General features: G+C 39.9%; 1 protein-coding gene across 1 annotated transcript in view; it reads left to right on the forward strand.

The window, feature by feature from the left end:
- The first annotated feature begins 806 nt into the window (after positions 1-806).
- The window catches only part of LNX2 (ligand of numb-protein X 2), a 52,271-nt gene continuing 26,325 nt past the window's right edge, over positions 807-26,752 (forward strand). The window contains 2 exon segments of the mRNA XM_031066041.1: positions 807-903; positions 26,231-26,715. Coding sequence (XP_030921901.1) covers positions 26,315-26,715 — 401 coding nt within the window. The 5' untranslated portion in view covers positions 807-903; positions 26,231-26,314.

Consider the following 26,752-nt stretch of genomic DNA (forward strand, 5'->3'; position numbering starts at 1 on the left):
CCCAGGGGCTACCCCAACTCTGAACTGAAATAACTTGTTTTTTAAACTTCTCAAAAAACATTTTCAGTCAAGCTTCTTCCGGAGCAGGTTGATGAGGGTTTCCTTCTGTCTGGCCTCTTTTTCCTGTTTTTTAGGTCTTGTTTGTTCTAGAGCAGTTTTCTCAGCATTTTATTGTCATTGACAGAAGCTAATGAAGGCTCACCAAGTTCCTGCCTTTATGTTAATTAAAAATTAGTACCAGTCAATTCCTGGTCTATTTTTACAATTAGTCTATTGCTAAACTGTCGTTTCTGCTTCATATGAATATTGAGGGTTTAAAATTCAGTGGGTTTCCTGCCTAGTATTAAACCAGTATTGAATGCCTTCAGATTTTGGGTTTGCTTCCTAACTATTTTAATCCCTTTTAGATGTTAAAGGTAAGGCTAGACTCATTCAGATTCGATTAGGCTAAAAATACTTGTGGATCTGCCATGCATTTCATGCAGATGTCTTAAAACTGTGTGTAAGTTAGGTCTGTACATGTACATAAGAAAGCTTCATAAGAATTCAGTGACAGCTCCCAAATGTTTCTTTTTTTGAAATCACCAATAAAAAAGGTATCTTTCTACTTTGTATGCCAAAGTAAGTACTCTTCATTCCTGCCATAAAAATCTATAAGGATTTAGTTGTGAGGAGGGTTTTTTTCCCACTTGGAAATCCATTTTGACTGTAGCTGCTGACTTTCTATTGAATGTGGTTCTCCTGCTTTTTTGCAGGGAAAATAACTTTGCGGTGAAGCAAAAGTGAAGGTGATTCAGTGGTGGTAAAAAGGAGAATCAGCAGCACAGCTTGTCTGAGCACTTGACCTGAGCTGTCTTGCCGTGTAAGCAGAAAAAGAGAATCTGTGGGAAAATTAACACTAAAGTGAGTGGTAACACAAGATTTTGGGTTACTGGAGTGTGAAATGAAAACTGTTAACAGTCCTTTCTTCTGCATTAAGGGATGTGTGCCATTGACCAGAGAAATGCTGTAGAAGTGTAATGCTTTGCTAACTCACATTTTGGAAAGTTTGGAAAGCTGTGAAGTTAGGAAGCGTTCTGAAGTGTTGTGCTGTTACGAAGCTGAAGATACTTGACTAAGAAATTTTGGGTACAGCTTGACTTGCTTCTTTGCCTTCTACAAACAATCACATGTGAGTTTCACAACAGGTGAAGCCTTTAAGTAAGCTTCAAATTCAGTGAAGGCAATTTATTTCACACAGTAATGTCAACACTCTGCCGAGATTTTTATTTTTGCCTCAGATTGTCAAAGAGGAGAGAGTTACATTTTAGCTGATACTGACTTTGAGGATAAAGAGCGTGGTTTGTTCTGAAGTGTTCCTATAGGCGAGTCTGTCTATACCTGAAAACCTGCTAAGCAGATTAAGCTGATATGCAGGAGAGAAGGGACTTCACTACAATGCACCCATGTGTGTTAGGAGCAATTGCTATCCTGTATATATAATTTTTCAGGTGATCTATCACACGTTGAGTCCTATTTTGCCATCCCTGTAGCTTGACAATACAATTGAATCCACAGCAGTGACTCCATAGGGCTCTCTATGGGCATGAGAGTCCTTTTGCCTGCTTCTGCTCCCAAGGAAGTCACTGAATTCAGCACAGTTATGATGACATGATTACAACAGAGCATCCCTGATGGACTTTCTTTGCTAAGCCTCAATCTAATGGCTTGTGCAGATCTGATTAACATTCTGCTTGTCATTGAACTTTACATGCATGTGTATATATATAAAATTAATTTCTGTATGTGAAGAAGTAAAACAACGTAAAAAGGGAAAAAAACAAACCCTGTACTTTCTCTTTTCTTTTTTTCTTTTCAGATCTTAGAAGCCCTGCCAGATTTAGCTCTAACATTAGGTATTTTTATGGAAGAATGGAACAGAGATACAAATTGATGCATGCAAAGCCATGACATTAGTGAAAGACATTATAGGAATATGATCTAGGATGTTTTTACCAATTTAATTATTGTTCAGTTCTATAGTTTTTACTTTTCCATTGTGAAGTAAATAGTCTTCTGATGCTGTCAGCAGTTACAGCAGTGAGGAACTTCAATCATGCACTGTTTAAATAGAAGAGCAGTACTGTTAATTGTCAACACTGATTATAGAAAATGTCAGGAACAGTTTACGGGTTTCGTTGTGGGGATTTTCATATAAATTGCCACACCAAAACTTCAGAACACAGTAAATGGGTGATGGAAAAAGAGCAACCTTTGTAAGATAAAAGGAGTTATTTTCTTAATTTTCCAGCTGATGAGTAAACATGAAAGGAAAGACACCAAATTGCTTTTACTATCATGGTATATTTTTCTTAGTCCGCAGGTTGTTCTGTCCTTTTTTTAATATTAAACTTAGTTTTTTGAAATAAAATTATCATGCTTCTCAAATTTGAAATAAATTGGAAGCAATTAATATGTGAAATAATCAAGCAGTCATCTAATCAGAGTTAAAACTGTATGTAAATATATTTACATATTTATCTATAAAATTGCATTTAAGTATAGTGACAACAGCCTTTATTAGAAAAAGTGCTCTGATTTAACATGAATTGACAAGGATTGGGATTTAATAATGAATTAATTACTGTTTCCTGTTTGAGGGGGAATATATTTTCCCCAAAGATTCTGCTTTTAGTACTACATCTTTTTCCCCAGATGTTCTCAAATACATTCTGCATTGTTTTAAAACAACTCTAATCTTTAATACGATTATCTGTAAATTTCCTTTGTTTACTGAGGGATTTTTTCAGATTATCAAATATTTTTATATACAAATCCTACTTTCCTTGGTGCATACCGTAACTCTCCCTTGCACGCCCAAGGCAGTGCCCTGAATGAAACCAACTGACATCAATTATTGATGATTACTCTGCCTGCTGGGAAGTGAAATCAAGTCTCAATTCAGGATTTGTTTCAAACACAGGGTAATGAGAGCAGGTGCAGGGAGACACTGGAGTGTGTGCATTGATTTGCAGTGTAAGCATAGGCAGGTGACTTACAAGTACATGGGATTGGGAAGAGAAAATGGTTACAGCCAGAGTTGTCATTCCTTCTGGAGAACTTGGGTGGTGTATTTTCCTGGTACCAACACACCAAAATGAGAGGAGCTTTTCTTTCTCATCATGGTGGTAACGTTGCAATACATTACATTGTTAAGTGTGATAGGACTTAACAGGCGGGCAGAGCCCCTCTGTCCCTCATCATCCCACCTAAATATGGCCTGATTTGATTTGCTGTGACTCCATCAGGCTTCACAAGCTGTAACTGTACTCCCTATTTCTCATGCACCAATAACTGTCTTTCAGTGGGGTTTCCTAAGTGTGAAATCAAGTAACATAACAGTGAAAGTGTGCTTAAGCATCCTTTATGCCACTCCCTTTTGTGTCTGTCCTTTGTGTGAGATTGAGTTGCCGGGGGGGGGGGTGGAAGCTTCAGAACAGAAACCAGCAACTGAGTTACAACGCAGGTTCAGGAGAAGTGAGGGAAAATTGAAAGGCAATGGATAAGGTAAAGCATGGCACTTCTGAGTTTTGTAGATTACCTCCATGTAATTTACCTCCATGTAATTGTAGGCATTGTTTACATGTAATTTTTGACATCGTCTTTATAATGCAACAGTTGCAGCAACTACATCATTAGTAAAATCCTTATTGATTGTGAGGTTTAGAAGAAGCTGGAAGTACTGCCTGAGCTACAAGAGAGCTTAGAGACAGCTGAAAACTGTGTTATCTTTTAGGGGAAAATAAGTCTGCTTGATTTGTTTCCTGGAGGACAAAGTAATGAGTGAGGATTTAGATCCAGCCAGATTTCCCCCACTGCAACTTCTTTCCAGTGGGCCTGCCTGGGTTCCCCTGTAAAGCATTCACTCTTGCATGTTGTTTTGGTAAGCTGTTTTCAGGCTTTCAGAACAAGTGAAAAAATAAGGGAAATACGCATTGTTTTCAAAACCCAGTGTGGAATTTCTTGGGACAGAGCAAACTGTGCCGAAACATAAGCATTTTTCATGTTTGAGGTTATCAGAATCTGTTGTAGAAAAAAAGGTCAGATATCAATACAAGAGTCTGATATTTCCCATCAGGACTGCCCCTCCATTTTCTGGATTCAGGAGGTCCAACCAAATGTTAGGCAGGAGACAGAAGTAAGCGAAAAAGGATGCATCTTCAAAGGACAAAGCAGTGCAGTGAGAGCATCCCTTGTTGGCAAAAGCCTGAGTAAGCAGGTGGGGCTGGCAGTGTGCCCTGAAGGTTAATGCAGTCGGTCACCAAGCTGGAGGGGAAGGTGAAGCCCTCACTTCTGCCCAGCTTCTCAAGAAAGATCTTCTGAGCAGGCTTCTGACTGCTGCCTCTCATTTCACCTTGGGTGCTGGGAGAGAGAAATGGTAGCTAGGACCGAGACAGTGAAAGGCTAAAAAAAGCCCACTCAAAAATCAATGTATATAGTATTGATGGCATTTAGAACTGTGTTGGTTTCTTTCTTTGGTGAGCTCCGAGCAGCAGCAGAGCCAGCATTTCCTTTCTTCTGCAGCTGAGCTGCCCCAGTGGGCTCAGGGGCTGCTGTCTACCCACCCAACCAGCCCAGCTGCCTGTTGTGCTGGCTGGGGTTTTATGGTACCCCTGAGGCTATTCCTGGATGCCAAATCTGTATTAGAGAAATATTTTTTTTAGTGCTAATGCAGGAGCAGTCTAGCTGAGCACAGACAGCAGTATTGTTAATTTTCCAGGCTGTTACTATCTTACTCTCAGCCGTCCCTAGACATCCTCACTATTTTATGTTTCCTCTCTAATGGCATGAGCCAGGATGTCATAATATTCAAAATCAAATGTACCAGAAAATATAATAAATTAGAGTTGGGCTAGCAGAGTAATTGAAGAATAAACTGAATTTAAACCGAACAGGATTGTGTTATGAACTGATTGCTATTCACAAAATGCACCAGAGGAGTGTGACTTCATGTAGATTTACTATTCATGGCAGCATTTCCTAGATGGCTATTGGCAATAAAGAAATGAAAACGGTGTGAACTTTTGGGTTAGTACCAGAACATAATAATGCAGTAAAGGAAAAGTACCGTTCTCGTTACACTGCAAAGTGATTCTGGAAGAAAAATTTTCCTGTGTTTTATTTATTTATTTAAGATGTTTACATGCATTTAGAAATCCTTGAGTTTATAAAAAGGGAATACAGGCCTTGGCATGGAAATTACTGATTTTTTCCCCAACTCTTAATGTAATTCTGTTGTGAGAAACTACTTAGGAAATGTAGCAGTAGAGTGGATTCCCCTCAGTTCTGAAAATAGAGTTCAAGGACATTTGATGTCCTTAAGGAATTTTAAAGTTGTTTGCCCAGACAGTTTTACAGCAGATAGTCTGTATTTTTCTTTGAGTAGAATTTTCTATTTCACTAAAACCAGGTAATGTACATACATAAGACATTTTAAAAATAACCCTTCAGCTGTGATGCTAGTAGAGGTGTAGGGAGATGGCATAAGATCTGTATTTGTGAGCTGCAAGTTATCTGAGCTGAGCCCTGTGTTTTTCTGTTCTCTTGAAATGCGAGATGATACAGAGCTAGTGAAAGGCACCCTGAGGGTTGCTGGTACAGCCAGAAGCCATGGGAAAGCCTGTGCAAGTGGAAGCAGTCAGCAGCAGGTACTTGCTAAAACATAGCAAATGCTGTCTGAGCTGCTAGGTTTAGGAATCTGCGTGGGTTGTGGGAGAGCCAGCCCTGTGCTGAGCAGGCCTGTTGATGTTGAGGTAGTCAAACTGCTGGTGTGCAGAGGAACTGAAAAACCACGCTGGAAAATACTTTATTTTCTATTTATTCTAATTTTGAGAATGCAAAAGAAATTTTGGAAGGATGAGATTTTGGGGGATTATGATCCAAGCTCAAGGCAAGACTCATCTGCTTTCAGAATTATGTGCTGTGGTGGAATACCAGCAAATGGAAGGGCTGTTCAGTGGTAGAAATTGAACAAGCCTTTGGTGGCAGTGGGGACAAATGAGAAAAAAGCAATATTACTGCACAAAAAGAATTAATTTTGTAATTATAAGCAATATGATTTGTTTAATTGAGCTCTTCTAAGTTTAAAGGTTTAAGCTGTGTTTAAATGTGAAATTGTATTATTTATTTTCATTATTCTTGTAAAATTTAAATAAGGTTCTCTACCAGGAATGGTAATGAAATCCATTTGATTTTTAAACTAATACTACAGAATGGTAAAAAAAAAACCAGCAGCTCTTGCGAGTTAAATACTTGAATATATACAGTAAGGTTTAGCATTATTAAACTAATTCAAAATGCTGTTAAATCCCTTGATTTAAATTACTTCACTGTGCCATGACCTGATGGAATTAGAAATTAATCTAGAAGATGCAATTAATAGACTACTTATATCTCTCACTTAATACTTAAAATTAATTATTTTTCTATGTGTATTTTGATCACTTAATAAGTTATTTCCTTGCATCCATCCCATATCCCATAGAAGTAGGCTGAGGGATCACCCCAGGAGGGAGGATGGACAGTTGCTCTCTGTCCTTCTGGGCTGACTGGGGAAATACTGAGGGCCAGTTTCATAAACAAGCTGCCAACAACCTTGGCTCTCTTCAAACTTGTGTAGGAGAGAACTTGGGAGAATGCTGTTATAAAAGAAAAAATAATCTTGCTAGCAGTAGGGGGGAAATCAGCAGCGTTTAACCCACTTAAAAAGAAACAGGCAGTGCAGGAATTCCTACAGGAAGGTTTTGAGGGAGGTAGCCTTCAAGATCTGGTATTTCTGCTTGCTGCAATGGGGAATTCTGATATTTTGTGAAAAATTAAAGAGCTCTTTTGTGTAAGTGAGGACTCCCTGTTACTTTCCATCTGTCCTGCATCCCAGGTGACTTTTGGTGAGTTAACAAAACACTACTTATCTTTGAGAGCTTTCCCCAGTGGAGCACAACACTTGTAACAAGTGTTGTCTGATTAAGGTTTTTTCTAGCTGTGGTCAGTCTCTTTCCTAATGCTTCTTACCTTGTTAACTTAGCACAAGGAATCTGTGTACTGTGGGTGGGCTCTTACTGCAGGTAAGACCACTGGAGAAACTTTGAGTGCAGTTGTTAGGGAGAAATATGATAGGTAAATGGAGTTCTTTCAGAGACTTGTGGAGCATGATTTTCTTTCAAAATATGCTGGTGGCATGGAAGAAGGTAATTATTTCTGATAAAGTTCATTTCAGTAGTAAACATTAGAAACAACTCAGTTTGAGCAGTTCAGATTGTTTTGGAAGCTGCAGGCGGTTGAATGATGTATTAGAATTCAAGCAGTATATTTTTATAACATTTAGAAGCAGAAAATCTAAACTGTTTTCAGAGGGTGAATGCATCCTGGAAACATGCAGCAGTTACCATGATTAACCATTGGAAAACACTGTTTTTTGTGCTCAATCCTGTAGTAATGTGCCCAAAAGTCCTTGGAGGACCAAAAGGACTAGTAACAAGGAACCCAAAAGTGCTGTAGCTGGGGTGTGGGGCACAGGCAGTACCTGGGACCTGCCAGTTCCTGATGTGAATGCTTTCAGTTAACCCGTGAAAGCTGGAAGGACTTTGAAAAGAAAAAAGTTTAGAAAAAAATATTAGAGGGTGCTTTATGGTACTTAAGAACTCTTCTTTCCTCATCTGATTGGTAAGTAAACCACAGTGCATAAATGTAATGGAAGCTTTCATAATTTAAAAAAGATGTTTATATAGCTGGTGGCATCACTGATGGGCAGCTAATCCAGTTAGGTATGGCTGGTGATGGTTTGCTACAGACTGAGCAAATATCATAAATACCTAATGATGGGAAACCCTCAGGAACAGTCAACATGACCAGCTAGTACCACTAGGTAAAGATTTCGCTCTTGGATCCAGAATTGCAGAAGTGTGTATTTAATGTGTACATGTGACCTAATCACTTCAGGTAGTTCCATTGTGCAGTGATGCTGTTGGGATCAACATTTAATGCTGCAATTTCTGTTGAGGAATGCTTTTTGTGTTAGGTGGGCAGGGAGACAATGTTATGTAAAGTCATTGATGTCATTGCATGGCACCTGATAAAGCAGATAGGTGGGATGAGAGATCTGAGGCTGATGTGCAAGACATCCATCCTTGTACACCCTGCTGCTGGAGTGGTGTTGGACTGCTGAGGATCATTGTATGGTATGTTGTTGAATCCTTTAGGGAAAGCCTCTTAAAAGTCTGGCAAGTCAGCTTTGCCATGGAGACTTTCATGCCTGAAGAATCTTTTCAGTCTGTTATTTTAAATAATGTATGCCCCAAAGCAAGTATAAGTCATAAAATCAGAAAATACCAGTGTGGAAGGGACCTCAAGGATCATTGGTCCAACCCTTCTCAACAAAAGCACAGGCCAGACAAGAGGGTGCAGCACCTTCTTCAGATGCATCTTGAAAGTGTCCAGCATTTGGGAATCCATCATTTCCCTTGGGACATTATTCCAATGGCTGATTGTTCTCATTGTGAAAAACATTCCTTTTGTGTCCAATCAGAATCTTCACAGAGATAACTTGTACTCATAAGCCCTCATATTTTCCATGTGTCTCCTTGTAGAATAGGAGTCTGCACCTTCATTGTACCCACCCTCTAAATACTGGAACATGTTGATAAAGTCTCCCCTAAGCCTTTCCTCAAGGCTGAGCAGTTTTCTCAGCCTCTCCTCATATAGCAGACTTTCCACTCCTTTGATCATCTTTCCCCTCTCTGGGCCTTCTCCAGTTTCTCTACATCTCTTTTGAATACTTCTAAGTGTATCTATTAGATAGGGAGATGAACAGCTCATAAATACAGATGTTGCTCTGTTTCATGTTCAGTCAAATTGACTTTGATGGTCTTAATGTAGCAGCACAAAGGCATTTTGAGTTTTGTGAATGTGAAAAAGAATATTAATTCCAGCTTTATCCCTGAAAAGTTCAATGAAAAAAACAGGGAAGAGCCTTTTACATGTTTCACTGTGTTCTTTTCCTACCTTGGTAAGAGCTGCTTCTCTTTTTCCTTTACAAAGGATGTAGTAGCTGAAAGGAAACTTTCTTCATGTGAAAGAAAAGAAAATGAGAAAATGAGTTTAGAAGATCATCAGCAGAAATATTTCATGGGGCTCACAGAGGGTCTCTTTGTGCAAAGATGGGAGAACTGCAGATATGAACTAAGTCCCTGAATGAGGCAATAGTTTGTTTGAAATGGCATACCAGTAAAATTCTTTTTTTTTTCCTCTCACCTCTTCCACATTTCTGAAGAGAGTGTAGAAATAGCCCATCAGAAAAGTTCATAAAGGTTAAAACCTTTGTGATTGTCAGTGACTTAGAGATTATTGGGTAAAGGCATTAAATAAGTGAAGTATACAGTGGCTGTATCGTGGGCAGTATGTTTTTCTGTTTCACCTTACAAAGTTAAAATGTCATGAGTTGAAAATGTGTTTCCTCATATTTATGCACAACATAGACCAGCACAATTGCTCAGCTAAATAAACAGGACATTTTCAATTATAAGGTGCCATTACCTTTGTGTGTTCTTGTCATTTATGAAATCAGTGGGTGGTTAATTAAATTGCTCCTTTGGACTCTCCTGAAGGCTGTGTATTAATTATATTTTAGTGGTGGTGTGCACATTTCTCAGCTTTTTAATGAGGGTAAAAATTGTTTACCTCTTCCTTTGTGAATGCTTTTTTTTAGGTTGGTATAATATGGTAGGCTGTGGTAGGTTTTTCTTTCTTTCCTGTAAATCTCTTTATTCAGCTGCTCTTTGCAATCATGTGGCATGCCTTAGTGTAAATGAAATCTTAAAACGTTAAATTTCATGTTGCAAAGTACTACTGAAGCTGCAGAGTCTGTGTGTTAAACTCCACGTTGTTGGAGGGAACAGGTTCAACACTCAGGTGAACAGGCTCCCTTCAGCCACTCAGGTCTTTTGAAGACATGGCTTCTGAAAGCAGTTCTGGGGCTCACAGCCAGAATTCTTGTTCAGCCTGTTTGGCTGAGCGGGCAGATTTTGGCTGTCCTCCTCCTTTCCTCCATAGAAGGAGCAGCACTGATGCTTGTGAGGGCAGAGGGAGGCTTGTGGCAGCAGCGCTGGGTTGGGGAGCAGCTGTTGTGTGGCAGGGTAAGATCTCTGCTTGCACCCCCTTCCTTTGCTGTGTGATGTTTCACCATGCTGTTCCATACAGCCGAGATCCTCGTGGTAAGAATCGTGCTGTCTTAGCAAATGCCTTTTCCAGCTATGACTTTAATTAATTGCATGTGCTGAAGGAAGCCCACGTAGGTGTAGTGCTGGTGTGCTCACAGAGGAACACAGTAGCTGGGATTGGTTTGTATTGGTTCTTCAGCTGAAATGGAGCATTACAAGTAGGTGTAAAAACCCAAAGAAAACACTGCTAGCCTAGTATAACTATTATTGACATTGTCATTTTAAGGCTGTTGGAAATGTCTCTAGCAGAGGTCAAAAGTTTTCTTAGTACTATGTCTTTGAAATACCATCACAGGTTTTATCTCATGGGAAGGAGCAGAATGGGCCTCCCTACTGACTGGACAATTTATTTAACTGGTCTCATCTAGACCATGCAGCTCTTCCGTGAAGCAGAACGACATCAGTCCTCTTCATTATGCTGTTTATCCAAGCCTGTTTGTTTAAAGCCACACCAAGCCAAGAAGAAGCAGGAAAAACAGATTTGTTGCTTTTTCATAGGGATGATTTACTTTGCAGTGATATTTTCTCAAGTGGAGGATATTATAAAGGCCACCCTGAAGTCTTCTGAAGTATCCACTGAGACCTAAAACTGAACCCTTTGCTGCTGGAGAATGCTCTTCTACTGCTCATTTATCATGGTGTTTGTAGATTTGGAGGGTTTTTTTTTCATCCACTTCATGGAACTAAGTGAAGGAAGAGGACAGTCTTTAGGGATATGGTGGTTATCACATTTAGCTGGTTGTCGACTCTCCTGTATGTAATTTGTGTAATGTCCAGTATAAGGGAAAAATAATACTAAAGTATTCAGTTTGTAAGTGGAGTTACTAGACTTTCTAAAAGCTGCTGTGGAAGATAGTTGTTTGTAATTTGTGACTCTACAAATAAGCATGATTTTATAGTATTCAAAAAGCCAGAAACTTAGTTAATTTGAAAGAAAACCATAACAGTATTTGCCCTCCTTTTTTAATCAACAAAAGTAAAGCAATTTCAGGATGTAAAACGGACTTTATGCGTTGAATACACCTCTAGTATTGCAATACTGAATTATATATGAAAATTGAAACTTTTTCAGAAAGTATGTGCACTTTTGAGAATAGTTTCAGTGTTCCACTTTAATTTTCTTCTTTAAAAAAGCAGAATTTTCTCAAATAGAGGAGTGGAAGAAGGAAGAAGAATGTTACATAATCCGCTTGGTTGTTTTTCTTGCAAACATTGTGTTGCTTTACATAATATTTATGGCATACAGCATGATAGGGAGTCGAAATATCCCATCTGTGTTGTAAAGCCACTGTACACATGGAGTTACTGTAAGGATTCCTGCACAGATCATCCCCGAATTTTGTGGAGTATGCTTACAAAACTGTGAGGTGCTACGGGGAGTAGCAAGGTTTCATTATGCATTCACGAGAAATGGCTGGCAACATTTTAGCCTGCAGTTAATTTTAATGTTAAGTTTAGGTTTTGAAAAGGATGCGGTGTAAGAGAGTGCCTGCAGATCTTCTACACTGGCTCCTGCTCGGGTTAGTATTTGCTGAGCCACAGCTGTGTGGGCTTCACTCATATTCGTGTGAGGTTAGGTGATTAATTTACTGCTTTAAGGAAATCAAACCCTGAGAGCTGCTGAGTGGCTTTAGGAGGAACTGGTCCTGTTTTAATTACCCTCTGGTGAATTAATTTCTGTATACCAGCATGCCGATAGCCTTTTTCCTTGGAGTTCCCTGTTACCGTGTGATATCCCCTCCTCCAAGAGATCAACAGTATGTTCTTCTTTCCTGTAGAGCAGGTGTTCTGTGTTGCCTTCGCTGGGATGGAAGGCTAAGAAATGTAGACTAAAAAGGTGATGAAGGGAAGGGGCTGTTGTGCTCTGTGTTGCAGGTTTTGTAACAGATCCTGGGTTCCGGCTGCCAAGGAATCATACCAGGGTGTTTCCAGGGCTCTGCTCGGCATTTTAAGGATGCTCCTCTTCAGAGGCTGGGCGCCGAGTCCTTAACTGCAGGTTAGACCCTGTGATGAGAATGACAAACAAGAAATGAGGGGGATGCTTTTGATTCAGCTGGTTTCAAATGCATAGGCTATTCATACATGAAGAGGAAAGTGAGTCTGTTTTAAATTAGCTGGTTTGTGCTTTTTGCTTTTTTTTTTTAATTTCTTTTTCCTAGACTTTTTTCTAAATTATGTGGTTCTCTGGTATTTTGGATTTTTTAACAGGCTGGTGCTTTGCAAAATGTTGTAGTCAGGACCTAGATTTCACTTTTCTAAATACAAAGTCTCTTTCTGATGATTTGTATGTATGTGTGTGAATTTTTAAATATTAAAGAAATTACAGCTATGCACTGTTGTAAAATTCAATTTTAAAAACAGATTTCATGCATTATGTGAGATAATACAAAGATACAGAGTATCTTTTTTGTTAGAATGTGAGAAGACGTGAAATGAAATGAAACATTTATGCAGATATAAGCAGAAGTCTGTGTACCTTCTGCATGAAATTAAACCAATGTCCTCCTTTCTCATGGCTATTTGTATTATTTATAATTGCATGAGATGTGTATCGAGAGGGTGGCTGGGAAATAAGCTCTTAAATGTGAAAGCTCTTTGGTCTCCTAGGATACGTATGTAGTAATAGTTGTACAGTTATCCATAAGGTTTTCCATTGGGCATCCTAGAAAACTTACAGGTAGCCTTTATTAACCACCTTGCAAAAAAAAGGTTGTTCATTTTGCTACGCACTTTGCAGAGCGTGCAAACTTTAAGTAACACAAGTCCCTTGATTAAGACTTTTAAAAAAATTAGTAAGGGATGACATGCTTCTGAAAAACAAAATGAGAAACTAAAGATCATTCAGGCATTTGCTCCTTCTAGTTTCACTAAATCTGTTTGCCTTCAGGGTTTGTTGATGTATACGAATTTTGAAAAAACTTCAGTTAATGTTTTCAAGTGGAAATGTTTGTCTGAAAGAATAACTCCCATGTTGCTGTTTTTCCAGGATTTGAGGAGGGGAAGGAAGGGAAGAGAAAAATGGGGGAGCAAGTAGGGTGTCAGGTCTGGCTGTCAAGTGGTTTTTTTTTTTTAATTGAAGACTGGAAATTGTTGGAGAGGTTCAGTGGTTTTGTTGGTGATTTTTCTTACCCCAAGCATCCTAGGTATCAATGTTAAACCTAATTATTTGGGATAAGGTTTTATAGCAACTTCATTGCACAGTTTTGCCCCCAGTTTTCCACTAACTAGGAATCTGTAAGCCAAAGCACCCTCTTGGTTGCATTTGAAAGTTTGAAGGGAGTCAGAAGGCCAGGGGAAAACAGGGGTCTCCTGCCAGCCAGAGCCTCTGCAAATGTGCTGTTCTCCAAATCTCTCATCTAGGAAAAAAACCACACCTTTTATTATATATGGGAAAGCTGCAGTGATTTATTTTCATGTACTCAGTGGAAACAAAAAGAGTCTTTGTAAACCCTTTCTGTTTTAGATTCCATTTAGTAATAAGGTTTGGCTAAACCTAAAGCAACAGAACATGCTTTAACAGCAAAGTATCAGTTCAGAATTTGACTTTATTGAAAGTTAATATTCAGTTAAACTGGTCTGTGTGGACAAGCACTAAATCTGAGTTCATACATTTCTAGTCCTGAAGTTTACAAAGGGAGATGTATGCAGATTACTCCCTTCAGCCAGAGTATGGTATATTATTGTAGTAGCTTTCCAGTGTAGCTTCTTGGTTCCATGAGGAGTTTTATCTTTTCCATCTTAAAATTTGTCAGCTAGCCTGGCCTTTTCACAACTCTCTCATCCCAATATCTTTTATTTACAGTGTCATGTTGCCCGGGATATTATCTATTGTTTCTGTGCTCTTATCCCATATGACTGATATTAAAAGGCAGTGTTGCTTGAAGTTAAGTCTCCTGCTCTTAAAGCAGGTTGTCTCCTTTGAATGAAACTCTCATCATGTTCTTGCCTGGACTTCTGGTTTTCAGATTGCACACAGAAAGGGCAGGATAAAGGTTTTTAATTGCTGCGTTTGCCCTCCTCTTGGTGCATTAAATTGAAATTACTAGCTTTTTCACTCTGAAAATCAGTGGAAATCAAGGCTTCTCTTACTGCAGTGTTAAACAGTTCTTCACTGATGTGTGAAAAGTTGGGTTTCTGACCCAAATGTCTGTGTCTGGGTGGAAACTGGTAACTGTAGTTTGCTCTATTCTAGACCCCGTTCCTCTGAGTCATTGCACTACTCTGAACTTGATGGTAAGTTTGAGTTACTTCTTAAAAGCTCTGGATTTTACAGGAAGTTTGCAGATGAACTTCTGAGTAACTCACTGAATCCTTGTTGCTGCTGCTGGGAGCAAAAAAGCTTGGAAGTCTGCTATTTCAAAAAAATCCATTGCATGCTATATCTGTTGCGTGAAGATATCCTGGCTTTATGAACACAGCAGCTACTGCTGCTGCCTCTCTACGAAGGGTAGGCAGGTGTCTACAGCTCCTCTGGTCCTTGTGTTGCATTTCGGGCATCCCGCAGTCTTTGTGCACAGCACTGCTCCCTTTTTGAGGAAAAGAAATACGTCCCATGGGAATGTGCATCCTTATCTTGGAGACACCGTAATACTTTGAGATCGATTGCACAGCTCCCAGTGGAGCAGGATTGTTGTCTGGGGTGGTTTCTAGCTTTTGGACAATGTAGCAATGAAAAAAAACATTATAAAGTTTAAAAAAATGTTTCATGTAAATATCTGGCGTAAAACACGTGAAAGTGTTTAGTATGAGTTGGGAGTTTAAAAAAGTATGGAAATAAAAGGTGGTTTGAATTTTTTATGTCTGTGAACCTAGCCTAACTTGTTGAGAAGTGCTTGGTTTGGGAAAATGAGAATTGTGGTTAGGGAGTGCAAAGAAGATGGATACTCCAGAGGGTGAGTCGTCTGCCTTTTAAAGACCTTTTTCCAAAAGCACTGCTAATGAAGTAATATCCTTCAAAGCAAGACTGGTATTTTAAAAGCTAGCTCTTAAGGGTTGAATACATAGAATAAATGAGGAAGCAAAAATTGTATCATCCCCCACAGATGCAAAATTTCAGCCTGCTGAGAAGAGATTGGACAGGGAGGAGGAGGAGAAGGTTGGCTCCTTCCCGATGTAGCATGTTTTTATCAGCCTCTGTTGCTGCAACCATTTTGACTGTGGATACAGAAAAGTGGTGCCTGAAGTTAGGAATCTGAACTGGTAGGGCTCTTCAGCACACTGCTTCTTTACTACTGTCTTCCCAAAATGTGGTGAATCGTAATTCCCTGCTGATGTGAGTAAATGTCTTGTATATATTGTACAAATTCATTGTTAACTGTCTGAAGAAGTGAAATGCATTTTTCTTTCATAATTTTATGCCTTTGGTTTTTTTAACCACTTGGGGTTTCTTTGCTAGATGTGTGTAGCAGTTGGAGTCCTGATGCCTCCCCACCCTAGCAAACTTCTGAGCTTTCCCCCTGTTTGCTTGTAGCCTTCTGTAAGGACTTAAAATTGCTCAAGAAAAGAGAATTATTCTAGTTTATTTCTTGATTTATAGTTTTATTATTGTATCTCCTCTGTATAATCTCTGCATATGGCTATCAGTTTGATGTTTTACATAGATGTTGCCACTTACCTGTTTTTAGTGTCATTTTTTTCTTTAGTTTTAATTTTTGCTACTCATTCAGAAGATAATTATTTTAATTTTTTGCCTTTCTTTAGGAATATTACCTTTTCTTAAAGAGAACAAGACTACTAAGGAAAGCAGACAGAAATGCTGTAACAGCAGTTCAGCCTTCCCTCATCCACATTATTCATTCTGCAAGGGGGAGTTGGGAGATTGCTGTTTAACATTTAGCCCCTGTCACTTGTGTGAGTACATAGCAGGGCCTGCTGTGTGTGTGCACTGCTATACAGCTTTGCTAACATTTCTCACTTGAATTTTAAAGAACTGTTTTTCAATAGTGTTACCACTGAGATAGTTTCTTTCTGAGGGCACTGACAGGAATCAGAGAACATGCTAAAGCAGCCAAACTTTGCACCTCAGGCAGGTAAAGAGCTGCACCATAGAAGCTTCCCTATGTAATAGCTAGTGAAATTCTATTTTTTAACATGTGTGTGTGTATATATATATAAAACATGCAATCAGCCAAGCTAATAGGTAATGTGAAACAAAAAGCTGGAAGACATGGTTAAGGAGTAGAGAAGTGTTTTTAGAAAAAATGTCTGGGTTTTTCATTCAATAACTGTTGCCTCTACTCTTTCTTGGTGGCTGTGTAATTACAAGGGCTGAAGTGGAGAATATATAATTCCTACAGCAGGACTGAAAACAAATGCAGTCTTTGCTTCTGTATTACTTGTGTCTGTCAAATATGTATAACCAGACTGGATTTTACATAGTCAACTCAATGTCCACTTCCTTTTCTGAATCCTGTCTGGAGGCCTCAGATCAAGCAGTAGTCTACTCTGTATGTAAAGACCTGTTTACATACAAAGTATTTAAATGGGCTTTATTTAAGATAATATTTGTATATATTAAGACTACAACTTCTAGATCTAACATGTTCTTATTATGTAAATTTTGCTGATGTGTGGAGCCATTTATTTTCAGTATCTGTACAGAGTACATCTGTTGCAGTATGACTGGTAGCCTAATTGGAAGGTCTCAGTGTAAAGGTTTTAATTTATGAAAAGCATCCTACAAAATGATATGAGGGTATTTTGCACAAGTCATGTTCTGCCTTTTTTGTGTCGCCAAAGCTGGGTCAGGCAGCTGGCTCTGAAAAGAACCTTTTTACACATATCAGAAGGAAAGTTTCTCCTGGAAATTAACTGGAAATCAAATTATGTACAACAGCAAAGTGAAATGTCTTCAGCAGACTTAATAGGGAGAGGCACAGCCATCATCCTAAAGTATTAAGAATCTCAGAACTTGTCTTTACTGTGGAGTTAATTCAAGTGTCGGCTAGTGCATGGCATCCTAACATAATTCCCAGGCATGAGTAGAGACTGCTCAGCCAGGGTAGTGAATGAGTCACCTGCTTGCCAAGGGGTGGTCAGTGCCAGCCCAGCTTTCCCTGATCCCTGGTTGTCTGGGCTGCAGACCAAGTGGGGCAGTTGTGGTGGTGAGTCGGTCACTCTGCAGGCAATACCCCTGCTCATGGGCAACTCGTAATTAGGCCTGCATGTAGGTAGCCTGAGTTAATACTCTTGACAATGGGCTCAAGAAGGCTTTCATTTTCCTCTTTCCTTTGAGAGTTCTGATGTGGTGATACTTGTTTTATTTCATTAGGGAGAAAATAAGCAGTCTCTAGGCAGGGCAGACTGGTTTAAGGGGTTGCCTTGGCTCACCAAGTGATGTTCCTTAGCTGCTGGGATTTGGCAGGTTGAGGTTGAAAATTGAAGCTGCAACCTCCAGACCAAGTCTAGACCATTCTCTGTGCTCTTTCTGCTGTACTTTTAAGTTTCTTTCTCTGGCCATGGGTTGTCATGGGTTCCTTGGAGGCCACAGGCACTCACTCCTGCGGAGGACTCTGCCTCCTTTCCTGCAGGAGGAGGACAGTGTGTAGCTCATCATTTATCTGAGCTGTCTCTAAACCATGTCCTCTTGTCTCTGTCTTGCACAGATCTTAGAAATGCTTGTTTTCAAAGAGATTGGAGGTTTTTGTTAGCTTAGGTGGTGGCTTCATTTTTTTCACTCTACGTCTAAGCTAAAAAACTGCTTAGTAACAGCATAGTTTACCTTTGAAAATAGCTTTCCCCGTCACTCAAGTTGTGATTGATGGGGGAAACCAGCTGTAACCAGTTACGCAAGGTGGCATATGCCCGAAGGAAGAGATGGGATGGTGTTTCTCTCTGAAAATAGTTAAGTCCTACAATTTAACTATTCAGAAAGTTCTTTTATCCTTTCCACCCCTCCACCTCCAGCTTCTCTCTTTCATCAAAGCCATTTCATGATTAATCCCAGTGCTGTCTCCCTGAATTTCCTCCATGCACACCCGTAGGGATGGGGGCTGGTTATAAAGAAGTGCGGAAAAAGGGAACATAGCTCTCCGATTCCTTTATTTTCTTTGAATCGCTATTGTTCCTTAAAATTTGAATTAATCAAATCAAATTATCTCTGTACATATCTAGGAATGTGCTACATTTAATCTAGCTAAGTGTATTCTGTTCATCCACAAAAGTCCCTGTTTCAGGGCAAAGTGCATAGGGGAGGGCTTTCCAGAAGGTTTAGCATCTTGATGGACAGCTTTCTGCTGCCTTCATCTCTCCCAGCAGAAAGGGTGGCACATATGGCAAGGGCTGGTGGACAGATTGCGCGGCAGAAAATATCCATGGCGGATAAGCAAATGTTTTACTCTTTCTTGCTCTTCTCCTCTGCTCCATCAGCGAGAAGAAAATCTCACTAATTGTCTCCTTGTCTTTTTGACTGTTGGGGTACTTTTTTCACTTCCACTGGATATAAAAGCCCACCTGTTACAGCAGCAGTAATTAAATACTGCTTTCCTTATTCTTTTTGTGCTAGGAAGGAAATTTGTCTTCGGGTCTCCTGGCAGGTAAGTCTGTGTTTTTTAACTTCTATTTAATTATATTTCTTTCTATTTACTTTTTCACTGCTGCAAAAATCCAGAAACAAGTTTAGGTACTTGTAAGTTTCTTCTAGGTTTTGTTAATACACTTAGGCCTAAAACCTGCTCTATTGTTGAGAGTCCTGGGAGCATCTTAAACTCCCCAGGTGCTTGTCCTGTGTTGTTCCTAGCATGGGGTGATTTCTGACATAAAGCGGGGTTAGCCCCCAGAAACAGGCACTTCACTTACCACTTAACAGAACATTTAGTGTACCTACAGAAAACAGATCTTGCAAATTGTAAAGGGAGCTCCTACCTTTTGTCTTATGAAACATGATGGCAGGGAAAGGCAAATACTTGAGCAACACTTTTATAGGGTGGGTAGCAGTGCCTGCTGAAGAGACGGTGCAAGTTGAAGTTCTTTCATGGGGTTTGTACTCCCTGCAGACAAGGACATCTGACTGGTCATCCAAACCTGGGTGGCTTCTGTGTCGTTTTCCTCCTTTTTCAGCGTTGCTCTTGTTCAGTAGGACTATGCAAAATTTAGTCTGTAGATGTGTAGCTGTATCTTTATTAGAGATTCATAGTTGTCTCCTTTTCTTCTATGCTGAGATGATTTATTTGATATAGCTCTGTATTTTCTGTAAAGAATGGGTATTTCATTGTAGGAACCTCCGTAGAGTCACAGTCCTTATCTGTCCTGTCTCATTTGAGACCAATTTGACTAAAGTAAAGCTATTTTAATCTCCTGGTCCCAAAATAGAAGCCGTTCCATTTGTGCCATAGAAGATGGCTGCTGCAGGATTTTTGCCTGTTTGAGCAAAACCTTCTGCCCACTTTTTTTATCTCTGGGCACCGAGTCCCTCTTTCCTCCTGTCATCCCCTGATGTCGAGCAACCCTGGCTTTGAGGCGGTGGTTTTGGGAGGTCGGTGTCATCCATCATCTCTCTTAAGGATGGTCAGTCTTGTGCTGCCCCTCGGTTTCCCCATTCCAGGCATCCCTTTGGTAGCTCAGATCCCCTGGACCTCTGCAGGCAGCTGTGGGGCAGAGAGGGGAGCACAGGCAGTGCTCCTGTGGTCCCCCTGCCTGGCAGCTCTCACACCCCAGTGCAGCAGGGACCCTTAACGCTGTGATGGTAATTAAAGCCCGTAGCCCCCAGTTGCCACGGAAACGCAGCACTCCACAAATACAACTTACGGTCCTGTTAGTTTTCCCAAATGCTCCTTATTTGTCAGATTTAAGCAGGATTTCGTGTCCTGTCCTTGAAAAATGCTGGAATGTGAAAATACCTAGCAAGGGAGTGCGTGTGCGCTTTTTTTTTGAAGAATTGCATATAAAAACTCTCACCCCTGGGGCAGGGAAGGACAATCATCACCCGTGACCTGTTGCCTTTGCAGTGATGGTGCCACATCAACACCTGGTGTAAGGCTGACTCCTTGTCTGTGAGGGCATTCCTTTGATGGAACAAAAAGACTAGCACAGAGGCAAAAAATAATCTCTGGAGAGATGGTTTTACTGCAAGCCCAGCGTTGCCTGGTTATGGTTCAGTGGAACAAAGTCACCATTCAGGCACAATATTATTTAGTTTGAATATGAAAATTCCAGTCATTCTGCTGAACAACTTAAAAACATGGAAGAGGTTGCTCATCAGCACAAAAAATAGGTGTGTTGGGTAATTGGCACGTGGGGCTGCAGCAATAGCAGAAATTGCTGTGCCCTGTCCCAGGCTAATTGCTGTGCCCTGTCCATCTCTTGTAGATTTTTGACTCGGAGCTGCCAGGTACCATGTTTTGTCAAAACTTTAATTTGTTTGCATTTTCAGAAGAGGAGGAGTCTAAAAGGATTATTGCCTCATAAACTTGGACAGGGATTGAATCGGGGTTTGGTGTTTGAAGGCAGTGCAGCCTTTGGATATCAGTATAATTTACATGGATAATGTAAAGTCAATACATATTGCTAGTACTGCTTCACTTGTTTGCTATATGGCTTTAATATTAAAGCAGATTGTATCTAATGAGCTGGGTCATGCTTATTGGGAGATGGGAAATAACACTTTTCCCCTGTGGTGATGTTTGCTAGCTATTTATTCTCATTATGTTTTTTTATTAATGTCTTCTGTCTTTTATTCTATCACTTAAGCTAGGGTCTGCTTTGAGAACAGTTACAAGTCATCAGCCTGATGCTGTAATTCCTGTGAAGAATACTGGACTGGGAACTAAGAACTAATGTTTAATTAATGTTATGATGTGGTTTTAAGAAATGGGTTTAACCACTGTCTAGTTTTTCTTTCCTGGGGCTTATGTCAAACACTCCTGACTGCTCAGAGATCCTGTTCACAGCCATGGCATTTGAATAAAGCCGGGGAATTTGAGAATTATGAGACCCTTCTTAGCTAGCTTAGGCAATCAGGGACTGTTGTCCATGGAGAATCGATTGTGGAAATCCTGTGACATTTTAAAATTAAGCCAACCTTTCCTGAAATCCAAGATGGATGACTGTGCTGTTGTTCAGAGTTATTGATTAGTGTGTGTTACATATTACCCCTCAAGGTCAAATCTGCCAGGCCAGGCCAGGACTGCCTGAATTTAGGGTCACCTGAAATCTTCTCCATAGCTGTTACAATTTTTTCCATATGCTCCCTTGCCACACTGGAGAGGAATAATGAAGGGTTATATACTGAAGCGTTCTGTGATGCTAGCTGGCAGCAAAATTTTGGGATCTCATCTCCTCTGAGATGAAGAGAAGAAGCAACCAATACGCAGTGGCCTTTAATCAAAGGGAAATTACAGATGGACAGTTTTTCACTTGCAGCTGGTTTAAATTACACAGAAGAAATTAATCATTGATTCAGTGGTTAGATAGATCTCAGTGCAAATGCATCCCCCTGGTTAGAGAGCTCTTAGGTGCAGAACTGAGATTTGCATCCCAGCCATTTTGGGATACAGAGACATTGGAGTCCTCCAAAGGAACAGGGGTGTCATTCATCTCAGGGTGTTCTTTTGACATTTGCTTTTGCTTGAGAAAATTGCATAGACAGTTGTAAACAAAATAAAAAATTGGGGTATATTAAAGGTAATTTTAAAAGAGATTAATTGTTAAGATGGATATTTTGCATAGTTGCTTACTTCTGGGGTATACTTGGGTTTTTTGTAAAATTTCACCAGTCAGTTAATGGGCTGTAAATCTCTAGGATTTTAATAAGATCATTTAGAAATAGATTGCTTAAATCTCTGAGAGCATTAATTGCAAAATACATGTTTCCATTAACTTCAAACCGGAACTTGTGTTAACTATTTGTGACTTATGTAAAGACAACTACAGTTAAAAGGTTAACTTACTGCTACAGTTCCAGTTTGCTTGTGGTTTTCTTTTTTTTTTTAAATAGCACCCATTCAGACAGAAGGAATAAATATTATGAAATCTGATGTAGGTATAAAGGCTGACATCTAATGCTTTTGTAAAAATGTGTTGAGCTTCTCCAGAGAATGTTCATTGCATCAATAAATCAGAACTAGAGGAGACCTAAGGATAAGGCTGTCTTTTTCAGTCTAAAATCACTCTTGTGCCGACTCCACTTAAAAAACTAAAATAAAAATTTGCACATCAAATTTGCAGTTGGGTGTCCAGTCTTGCCCAGTTCCCAAGTGGATTGTAATTTAAAACTGAAAGCAGGGCACCACATGCACTATTTGACTGTTTTAATGAAGTCCTGGGAAAATTATTTTCTAGGGAATTATATGACTTGAATAACAGGCCTGGCTGGCTCTTTTACCCACTTCATATTTTTTGTAATTCTGGTTATTTTTCCTGTTTGCAGCTTTCCTGGGCTGTTATCATCCTGTGAAGCTGGTAATCTGCTGTGATAGGAGACAGAGAAAATAATATAAGGGATGCAGAAAGAGGGTTGAAGTAGGATATTCTAAATGGCAGTGTTCTGGTATTGTGGATTTCAGGGATATAGTTCTTTACATCAGGGAATTTAGACCTGACCTGTCATCCCAGCTGTTGCTCAGACCACAAACTCTGTGTTTGTGAGCTTTGTAAATAAACTGACATTTTGCACTGGGAACAGATGGTAAAATGTCTTGAGATCAATAATTAGGCAGCCACAGTATATGATCAATAAAAATCATGGTGATTGTTTCCTTGGTCATGGAATGGGCTTGCCCCAAGTACAGCACAGCAGTGTGAAAGTAAAGAAATCTTGATTTTTTTAATTTCTTTTTTTTCAGGTGGTAGTGGTGTCTTTATTTAGGTATTTATTTTTGTTGGTTTAGGGTTTTCTTTGTGGTGGCAGTGAGATTTTTCTTTTCTTCTGAATCTTCATTCTGTAATGCACTATCTCTTTCTTCCACACCTCTGCTGGCAGAGAGGTGTGGAAGGGTGGTCACATTAGCTGCAGAAGAGGTGGTGGGTGTAGTTTATTCGGCATTTAGTGATGATTTGAGTTACCAAGGCCGTGGCAGCACTGAGGCAATATCAGCTGCCACCAGGAAGAGCCAGTCTCTGGCCCTCTGCAGCAAAGCACGGGCCAGGGTTTGTCCCTGCACCAGCAGCATTCAGAGCCTGGGATGGGTCAGCTGTAGGAACAGGTATGTCTGCTCACCTCCTGCAGTGGTGGCAACAGAGTGACTGCCTGTGTCAAGCTCTTTTGATTACAGTAAACAGAGCCGGTCTCTGGGTATACCTTTGCTAAGAGAGAAGGCTTGTGATTGTAATTTTTTACATGGCAGTGATTGTAATTTTTTACATAGCAGTGAATGCCTGGTTGCTCCTCTCTGGTTTTACATTTTGTTCAAAATTTAAAGGAACTTGTTAAAATTTTTAACACAAAGAAGGATTAATTACAACCTCCTAAAAGAGAGGTGCAAATTTCTTTGACCATAGCCAGTTATAGATGTCAAACTATCTCATGGGTATATTTACTGTATGGCACTGACTCGTGGTCTGTCATAGACTGCCATGTGAGTTACATGGACTTCAAGGGATAGATATTCTAGAAGCCTTCAAGGAGGGCAATTTGGGATGGTCACACTCAGGAGTCCTGACTGGATCTTCATTACAGTAGTGCACAGAATGATGTTGGGTTTTTCCATAGCCTCAGTAATGGTCTTCAACATGCTCATGGTGGGAAGTGGAGGGGCAAGTACCAATATCCACAGTCTTTGTGACCAGCGACAGGACTCAAGGAAACAGCATGAAGCTGAGCAAGGGATGTTTAGGTTGGATATCAGGAAAAGGTTTCCCACCCAGAGGATGGTTGAGCACCACAATGGTATCCCCAGGGAAATGATCACAGCACCAAGGCTTACAGAGTTCAAGAAGGGTTTGGGCAAATGCTCTCAGGCACATGGTGTGACTCTTGGGGTGTCCTCTGCAGGGCCAGGAGTTGAACTTGATGATCCTGATGGATCCCTTTCAACTCAGAATATTTTATGATTCTGCATATCAGAACTTGGTTCTTTCTTGGGTTTTTGGTTGGTTGGAGAAGGAGGAAGAGTCCTGGTTGTAATCAGTAGTAGGAACAAGTCTACAGTTTGGGCAGCACATGTACAGTGGTTTTTGCTGCCTGTGTGTCACTTTGCTCTGCAGGACCTGTTGGTGTTGCAGGTACCCCCAAGTTCAATACAACTCGTGCTGTGTATTCCTCCCCTGCCTTGACTGACAAAATAATTTGGTAAAGTCACAGTTTAATGCTGTGTTTTTCTAGAACATTTATCTGGTTTATTTTGCATTACATAAAGACCAGCCATTAGATGTGTCTCATCCCTTCTGCGTTAATCCAGGAGCATGAATGCAACGCGAGAGAGCTGTGGTTTGAGGGCCTCGTGCGCTGCTCTCCTTATCTGCTCTCCAATCTTTGAGCTCTTATATAATATGTTTAAGACTGTTTTTTGACTAATCTCTTTTGGGGTCTCATTTTGCATTCTTAGTCTCCAGCAACAAAGAACTGCTATGCTCTTCCCTTGTGAAATCCTTTCCAGAAGGTGCACATTATCTACTGCAAGACAGGGCAACGATGAGCATCAATTTCCATGGCAGAATAGAAGCCTGGATTACAAATTACTATTTAATCCTTTTTACGTCAAAGGATATAATAATCCTTGTAAAATGTGCTCTAAGTCTTGTGCTTGGCTGTGTGAGGTTAAGGGGCAAAAATCAAAATAGGGAATCTCGTAAAAAGCAAGACATGAGGAAATGCGTGCGTTCAACATGAACTTCAGAATATGTTTAGAACTACATTTCAGCAGTCAGAAATAAAGATGATAGGCTGATACCTAGACTGCTAGTTTTCATTTTTCTCTATCTTTTCTGCTACTTTGCTAGAAAACAGTCTCTGTCGTGAGTGTTGCTTGCTGAATTACAGTAAAGAATTTAGGTACAAAGGAAGCATTTCTCTAATTTGATTTTTTTATCCCCCACAAGTAAGAACATTTACCAAAACTAACAAATATGAAGGTGCCTTAAGACTGTGAGAAAATGTGTTTTATTTTCTAAATCATCACGCTATGTGCGTCAAGCAGTGTGATTCTGTAAGGGAGAGAAGGGTGAATAAGGTTGGGAGGGATAAGGATTTAGTGTTTGAAATTGCAGACTGATGGCTGCACAACTTCCTGCCCAAGCAGCTATTTTAAGAGGGGCAAAGTTTAATAACATAAAAAGTTTAGAAAATAAATCCCATGGTGACAGACCTAGAGTCTTTTCTTGGCACACGGAGTGTGCTATAACTTTGTTAGGTAAAAAGCAAAACAAGTAAGTTGCTTGAAACGAGTAGTTTCATATGATTCGTTTATTCCGTATTTTTATAACTGGCCTCTGTACTAAATCAGATGGGGCATACTGCATAGAATCTGTCCTTCTTACTGTGTAGCAATCCACAGAGGAAACCTAGAAATAAGGTTTGCAATATTTGCAATATTACTAATGGAATGAACTGGGCTAAGCCGTTTGCTGGTTTTTTCAGTGTAGTGTATTTAGAACATTACTAATAACCTAATAATCTGTATAGTCAAAATCCAAATAACAGAGTAGGACCAGATTAAAATTGTTAATCTCATATTAAAGAACACAATTATTTGATCATATAACCATCATTCCACAATAGGGTATTTTTGTGCCAAATGCTAATTGCATGCTTCTAGTGCGACAATGCATAATGTGGTGTCCTTGCTGTCACAAAATGGTCATCTTGCAGGTGAAGACACTGCACTGCACCAGCTCTTATGAAGCCATAAAATGTTTGTGTTATGAAAGGATTCATATTTGTAGATTTTTTGTTGTTCCTTTCTTTGACAAACTTACAGAAAACAGGAATATTCCCCTGATCTATCTTGGTGTTATATTTTGGTAAATCCAGAAGTCAAAAGTTTTGAAGAGAACTTCCATATTTCCTGCAAAATAAATTATTTCTATTTCTTTACTTGTTGCAGAAAATGACTGAAGAGCATATATAAATCATCCTGGAAGAAGTAGCTTCGCTGCTAGAAGGATCCATCAGCCTTTTTACCTTTAAAATGGGGACTGCAGGTGACGACATGGCTGCAGTGGAGCAGAATGCCTCTTTGAACCCTCTGTGCTTTGAGTGTGGCCAGCAGCACTGGACAAGGGAGAACCATCTCTACAACTACCAGAACGAAGTGGATGATGACTTGGTCTGCCACATTTGCCTTCAGCCCTTGTTGCAGCCATTGGACACTCCCTGTGGACACACTTTCTGCTACAAGTGCCTAAGGAACTTTCTGCAGGAGAAGGATTTCTGCCCACTGGATCGAAAAAGACTCCATTTTAAACTCTGCAAAAAATCCAGCATCCTTGTTCATAAACTGTTAGACAAGCTTTCTGTTTTGTGCCCCTTCTCTTCTGTGTGTCAGGAAGTGATGCAGCGATGTGACCTGGCGGCACATCTTAAAAACAGGTGAGTGCTGCAGGTGCTTGTGTTGAAATTTCCCTAC

Source organism: Geospiza fortis, unplaced genomic scaffold (assembly GCF_000277835.1).
Source record: "Geospiza fortis unplaced genomic scaffold, GeoFor_1.0 scaffold16, whole genome shotgun sequence".
NCBI classification, from domain to species: domain Eukaryota; kingdom Metazoa; phylum Chordata; class Aves; order Passeriformes; family Thraupidae; genus Geospiza; species Geospiza fortis.